Raw genomic sequence first — 7,680 nt, forward strand, 5'->3', positions numbered from 1 at the left:
GATCAATTGAATCAGTTTAGCCCCTGAAATTCAAAAATTACAGAAACTTGTCTGTCAAAGATCAATTTCCTGATTTCAAAATTTATTTCTCAATGTTTGAATCGTATCTCGAGTTTTAAAAATGTTTTTCGATATCTGTAAAAGGGAGATGCTTCCTTGAAGAGTTAGGAATCCATGAAATCAATTTTCAGCTCAATTTGAGTTGTTTTAGGCTTCCATTCATTCGAAATATTTGACAGGGTCGATTTACATATCTCAATTTTGAAATATCTTGTTTTACTTGGATAAAAAAGCTCAAATTTGGGGTTTCCTCCAAACTTTTTCTGCATTTTTCGATTCTAGGATACTTTTAAGGTTATTAAGAACCTTCAAATCAAATTTCATCAATTTCTAATATGTTTATGGATTTTTCTTTCATTTTTCGGGGCATAAAAAAGCTAAACTATGGATTTTTCTCAATTTTTCAATAATTGAAGAAAATCCATAAATGCCTACATTTATTTCTAACAATTTTGCTCATTTTACAAGATTTTCCTTTTCCTTACTTTCAATTAATGTAAATTCATTCAAGTGTTGTAATCAGAGTTACCGGAAGCGCCTAGCTAAAAGGGGAAGCGCGCTTCCCCGAAGCGCGCTTCGGAAGCGCGAAACGTCGCGCTTCCGAAGCGTGGGGGGAAGCGTCCCCCTTTTTTGGGAAGCACGCTTCCCTTTAATGGGGGACGTGTTTCCCTTTAATGGGGGACGCGCTTCCCTTTAATGGGAAGCGCGCTTCCCCCACGCTTCCCCATCGCTTCCCCAACGCTTCCCCCACGCTTCCCCCTCGCTTCCCCCACGCTTCCCCCTCGCTTCCCTGTTTTTTCAAATTTTTTGTATTTTTTATTTTTTATTTTTATTTTTTTCGCTTCCCCCTCGCTTCCGAGACGCTTCCTAGGTCGCTTCCGAGACGCTTCCCGAATCGCTCCTAAGTGGTCCCACGCTTCCCCGCTTCCTAAAATTTTGAAAGTGCCTCGCTTCCCGCTCCCGCTTCCCGTATCGCTTCCCGCTCCCGCTTCCTCAACTGGCAACCATGGTTGTAATACATTAATGAGAATTTTATTTTATGCTTAGTTTAGAATGAATGAGCATTTAGATTAAATTTCATAATTGATGTATTTTATTCATTTTTCTTTTCTTTTTAAGAAATTCACTATAGAAAACACGAATGACACGTGCACTATTTAATAAAGGATAAATAAAACTAAGTAGAGTTCGTATTTACGACCATAGTCGGAATATGAATAATACTTAGAATTATTATTCTTTATTAAAATATAGAAATCGACTTACACTCTTTAGTCTTTTTTAAAAATCATCATATTTCAAGGAAAATGCATTTTCTCCCTTTATTAGAATCTAAAAATAAATATTAAATTGAAGTATATTCGTGGTCATAGTCATAAATATATGAAAATTTAATTTAATTTTAATTCTATAAAGACACAAAAATTAATTTCATTCTTTATTAGAATTTAAATAAAGATTAAATTAGAATATGTTTGTGAACATAGTCATGAATATATTAAAATTTAATCTTGTTTTAATTCTATTAAAGAATGAAATTTGCTTTTAAATTCCAACAAATTATTTTAATGCATTCATTATTTAAGATAGAATTACATCATTTTCTTTTAAATTATTTCAAGTTTATTTCAGATTTCAAGTGCTTTTCGAAATAATTTTCAAAAACAATTTTCCTTTCTAAATTCAAAGTCATTTTCGATTTCCATTCATAAATTCAAATTTATTTTTCAATTTCATTTCCAATTCCATTTAACTTTAAATCCTATTTCAAATACTAATTTTCAAATTCCAATTTTCGATTCTTATTTTTCTAAACTTCCCATTTTTGAATTTCTAAATTTAATTTTGAATTTCATTTTCAATTCCAAGTTTTAATTTTAATTTCCAAATTTCAAATGTTGATTTATTTCAATTTTAAATATCAATTTTACTTTCCATTTTCAAATTTCAAAATTTTTACCTTGAATTTCATTTTCAAATATTGAATTCAGTTCTTTATTTCTTTTAAATTCCAAGTTTTGAATTCTATTTTCATTTTAAATTCAATTTCAAATTTTCCATTCTAAAACTTCAATTCTTAATCTTGAATTTCATTTCAAATCTCAATTTTTATTCCAAATTAAATTTCGAATTTTCTTTTTGAACTTCTAATCCTAAAATTCCAAATATAATTCCAAGTTTGATTTCTGAATTCAATTCTCAATTCAGAAATCAAACTTGGAATTTCGATTTTCTAGTTTAAATTCAATTCAGATCTCAAATTTCAAAACTTGACTTTGAATTCAATTTCAAAATCACTTGGAAAATTCAGATTTCTGAATTTTTTTTAAAAGCATACACATTCTCAAACTCAAAATCATAGCACAAGCCTGATTCAATGTGCATTTAGGACTTAAAATAATTTCTTAGATAAATTTAGGCAAAGCAAAGGCATAAATTCGATCCTTGGTTCGATTACCCCTGGTAAAGGCGCAAGGAACGATTGAACCTCGTACAGACGAGCGAATTCCGTCTTTTTATTTTTCCGCAAATTTTAAAACGGAGGCGAGTAATTTCAAAATATCTTTACAAAAGGTCAAGTGAGACCTTGCGAGAGTTTTTCTCTTTTTTCCCTAAAAAAACGAAAAAAGAAAATTTTTGCAACGATCACAAGCATCCATGTGCTTTTGAAAAGTATAGTCAACCAACAAATGTTGAAGAGTTTAGTGTTAGAAGATTTGAACGGATACATAGGCCTCCAAATAGGTTTGTCTTTTATGAATCCTTCTCTCCAAACTGTACGGCATGCCTTCTAGCAATTCATTTATATCATAGACCATCTAACTATAAAGAAGCCAAAAACATAAAAGAATGTCTAAAAGCTATGAAAATATAATTAGATGCATTATACAAGGCCTATACTTCAACCTTTTTTTAAGAAAAAAAAACAATAGGATGTAGATGGGTATTTAAAGTCTAAACAAAGAGTGACGAGTCCCTAGAAAGATATAAAGCAATATTAGTTGCAAAAGGATATTCTCAGGAATATGAAATAGATTATAAGCTATGTCACATGGGTGCGGGTGCGACATGGGTGCGGCGCAATTTCAAAATTTTTGGACACGGGGACTCGGCTATATATATATATATATAACAATAATTCTAGTAAACAATTAAAATTAAGTAGCCAAAACTATATAAGATAAAAGGATATTATCATTGTACATATATAATTTAAATTGACTTGTAATAGTAAACTTCAAGTCTGCAGTAAATTAAGTAGCCAAAACTATGACCTTAATTTTTTCGAAAGTTTCAATTTGGCACTCCCATTTCTTTATGGTAGTTCTTAAGCTAGCTTTTCTAATACTTGTGAAACTAGTATTTTTTTAAACTGGAAAAGCATTTATTTAGCTACCTCAAATGGTTGGGTTACCTTTTATCGTGTTTTATACATATTTTTACATAAGTTGTGAAACAGTCACACAGACTGTGCACACAGTCTGTGCAATGCAGTCTGTGACTGTGCAGACTGTGCACAGTCACAGACTGTGTGCAGTGACTGTGCAGTTGCAGTTGCACAGTCTGTGACTGTGCAACTGCATTGCACAGTCTGGTTATATATTAAAAAAAAGATATATAAAAAATGTTTTTTTTGTCTTAAAAATGGACATTTTTGGACTCGGTCAAAGTTGACCGAGTCCAAAATGTGGACGGACTCGGCCTTGACTCGTTGACCGAGTCCGACTCGGCGTTGACCGAGTCCGGGCCGAGTCCGAAGCCGCACCCGTGTCCGCACCCGTGTCGGGGCGTGTCGACTCGGGTGCGGCACCTCCCTAGCCGAGTCCGTGTGACATAGTTTATAAGGAAACATTTGCCTCATTAGTTCGCATGACCACAACTAGGGCTCTAGTTGCAGTAGCATCCATTAGAAAATGACCTATATATCAGTTAGATGTTAATAACGCTTTTTTAAATGAAAATTTAAATGAAGAAGTTTACATGAATCCTTCTCCTAGTTTGACTATTGAAAATGGAATGGTTTTTCGTCTTCAAAAAAGCATTATATGGGCTTAAACAAGCTTCTAACGCATGGCATGATTGGTTTAATGGAGCTGTGTTGAATCTTGGATTTAAATCCTGTTATACTGACATTGCTCTTTTTGTAAGTTGTACAAGTACTTCACTTATTATTCTGCTTTTGTATGTTGATGATATGATCATCACTGAGAATGATCAGAAGGAAATTGAAGAAATTAAGATTATTCTTAAAAAAATCTTTTGATATGACTGACTTTGGTTTTTTGAGATATTTTTTAAGAATTGAAGTAGCATACTCGCCAAAAGGGTACATTTTGTCGCAAATCAAGTTTGCAGTTGATATTATTGCGTGTTCGAGAATCACGGACACAAAATATGCTGATATTCCTGAAGTGATAAATGCTAAAATGAGAGTTGAAGATGAAATTTTATTAGATGATCCAATTCCTTATAGGCAACTTATCGGATCATCAATGTACCTATCTATTACCAAGCTAGACATTGCGCATGCAGTACATACTGCAAGTCAGTTTCAACACGTGCCTACATCAATTCACGTGAGTGTCGTGTTAAGAATAGTTTGATACATCAAGAAAACTATATCTAAAGGGCTATTCTTATCCTCTTTAAATCTTATTGCTTATACTAATTCTGACCGGGGAGGAGATCCCAATAATCGTCACTCAAGTATAGGTTTTTGTGTGTTTGTAGGTGATTTCCTCATTTCTTGGAGATGAAAAAAACAGAAAGTGTCTTTATCTTCCACGGAAGCTAAATATAGGGCGGTGACTACAATAACAACCAAAGTCGTGTGAATGAGATTATTACTTTCAGATATTGATGTTTCAGAACCTTCAAAGTTATGCTTTGTAATATCATGTATTTTTCCATAGTTTTAAATTTTGTGTTTCTGAAATTTTTGGCCGAACAACATTTGATATGGTCACAGTGTTCATAGAGACATGGTCTGTGAACAGCATAAACATATAGCTGCAATATAAAATTTTGCTGTCCAATGAGAATGAAAGGTAATACATCAAATAGGAACTAATGCAAGTGCAATGGTTTTGTACATGTCGCATTGAGTCCAAACCCACCTATGTACATAATTGACGGTCTGGATGCAAGCTTATATCCAGGTTGACCCTCAGGGGGTATTTGCATCATGAATAGGACACAAGATCCAACCAACTTATATCTTGGATGCAAGAGTCATAGGGTAGAGGTCCGACTCATGCGTCCCGTCCAATGGGGTGCAAATGCAAGGCACTTTTGTGGATGCAAGAGTCCAACATTTGACGTGGTTGTGGGCCCACCATTGCAGAATTCGTTCAATCAAATTGCTCTCATGGGTTCAACCTATGTTATGTTGGTTTTAGTGTGACACAGATTTAACCAATATGGACATCATCCAATCTGATACATACCTACTTGAGTTGGACCTAGAAAGGAACCCTATGGGGGTGTTTTAGCACCCGGGATGCTGCCAGCCAGGCTGACATCCCTTGGGGTGAAACAATGGCATCCTGCCAAAGTGGGACTCATGTTACAAATCCATCCAGCTCTGGCTAGACTTCCTAGTCTTGCTTTTGATGTCAGATGTCAGGCCCACCAATGGCAGGCTGCACTCGGCCGAGCGGGCTAGTGTATTCTGCCATTCAAACACACCCTATGGCTCTAATGTAGTTTTAACCCATGCAGGTGCAGCCTGTGGTCAACTTGGCACAGACCCACCTCTTTGAACTTTGGCCCGGTCAGGTTTCTAGCTGACAGACCTGTATTATTTGTGTTACATCTACTTGTGCTGATTATAGACAGGACAATGACATCTCTGTTAAGCTCATATTTGGCAAAAACGAACCACCAGGTATGACCTGAACCAACAGGGCCCCCACTTAAACCACATGGATCCTTCATGGTCAACCTGGAGCGAAGACTAAAACATGGACCTGACCTGGATGTTTCCCTCATCTGACCCTTTTGTGGTTAATGTGAATCCAAGCTAGTTACATAGAAACCTAACTAGGTTGAATCCCTGGTCTACCAAAAATCTGATCATAGATCGTGAATTAATCCTCATAGGTTCAATCCAAGCTGGACCCTTGTAGGTCTTACCTGAACCAACCTATTCTCCTTTTATCTTGTCTACTATTCATAATCTCTCTGATCAAATATCTTGCAAAGTATCAGGCATTTCCATGACACTGACAATGCATCATGATCACATCCATATATACATGCATACATATGTACACATGCACATTCATATGTACATGCTTATATATGTATGCATATATTTCAAAGTGTTCAGAAAAAAAGTATGGGAAATTATCATGTTATTATGGTCTACTTTTTTGTTTCTTGCATTTCATTAGGTTGAAGCTGGAAAGAAATATGATTTTACAGTTTGAAAATTCTTATTCACAGATACGTGTTATTTTGAGAATCAACAGATCTCTTTCTTGATGCAGATGGCTTTAGACCTTTCAGTTTCAGATGGCCACCTCTGTAACATGGGAAGGATGATTGAGGAAATGGAGAGCAAGCTAAGAAACTCACTGGATCAGGTAAATGCCCTCCTTTATACTTGTAATAATGCTGTATTCGTTTGTGCTCCAATGCTTACCGTTACCTGTTATGCCACTGACAGGTTTATTTTGGGAAGACAAAAGAAATGGTATTCACATTGCGCCGCCCACCTGATGGCATGCTTCTGCAACAGTCAGAAAGATTGCGTGTTGACTAACTGCTGGGTGGGAGTTTAGTTTGCCTGTATGTGGTTATGTTCTGCTGCAATATAAATTTGTAAGGCCGTCATCCGTTTGTGATACGAATTCCATTTTCCTATGTTTAGAAATCTAGCTTGTAAAAGTTCATCGTCATATCTTACAAAACTTTTTGCTTATTTTTCACTCTTACCTGTTTGTGTGATCAACTTTTCTTGCCTTCTACCAGTCTGCTAGGGTTGATAGTACATAACGGATGGTTTTCTGTGGATCTTAGATTGCTGCTGCATTACCTATCTCCAAGTTAGCAAGTTAACAGATGAACTAGTTGCCTAGGAATATGTATTAGTCAATTCAACTGAGCGAGGATAGAACGTCTTTATTTACCAACTTGTAGCTACGGTAGGCTTTTTAATTTTGTATTTATGGTCGCTAAGGATGGCCTGAGAAAATAAAATAAGGGCAACTCAACCTGGCAGGCCTATTGGCCGGACTGAGCTTGAGAAAATCGAAGCTGGGTATGTTAATTGTTCTCAACATCAGGGGAAACTGTGAGACTTAGGGCACGTTTGGAAGAGAGAAAGATGTAGGAAAAGTGATACAAAATGGAAATTTCATACAGATTTTCCGACCCTTCCACACTGGAGAAACTTTTTCGCTGAGAGTTTTTCTAAAAATTACACTTTTTGATAGGAAACATTCCTCGATGGGGGTGGTGGAAGAATGTTTCCTACTAAGAGAATTTATTTTTACACTCTCCACCACCCATCTCACCACCACCACCAAGGGTTGGACTAGGTAAATTAAAGGGTAAGTAAGAATCTTCATTAAATCATTAGTGTAGATTTTTAGATTAAAAATGAATACATCTGAT

The 7,680-nt window shown here is 35.5% G+C and overlaps 1 protein-coding gene across 1 annotated transcript in view; it reads left to right on the top strand.

Annotated features, from left to right (window-relative positions):
• Positions 1-6,985, top strand: part of CPB (Subunits of heterodimeric actin filament capping protein Capz superfamily) — a 68,334-nt gene extending 61,349 nt beyond the window's left edge. The window contains exons 7-8 of the mRNA XM_089987640.1: positions 6,552-6,647; positions 6,731-6,985. Coding sequence (XP_089843766.1) covers positions 6,552-6,647; positions 6,731-6,826 — 192 coding nt within the window. The 3' untranslated portion in view covers positions 6,827-6,985. The remainder of the gene's footprint in view (positions 1-6,551; positions 6,648-6,730) is intronic.
• Positions 6,986-7,680: the final 695 nt, after the last annotated feature.

The sequence above is a fragment of the Nuphar pumila genome, chromosome 14, assembly GCF_984573655.1.
Source record: "Nuphar pumila chromosome 14, dmNupPumi1.hap1.1, whole genome shotgun sequence".
In the NCBI taxonomy this organism is placed as follows: domain Eukaryota; kingdom Viridiplantae; phylum Streptophyta; class Magnoliopsida; order Nymphaeales; family Nymphaeaceae; genus Nuphar; species Nuphar pumila.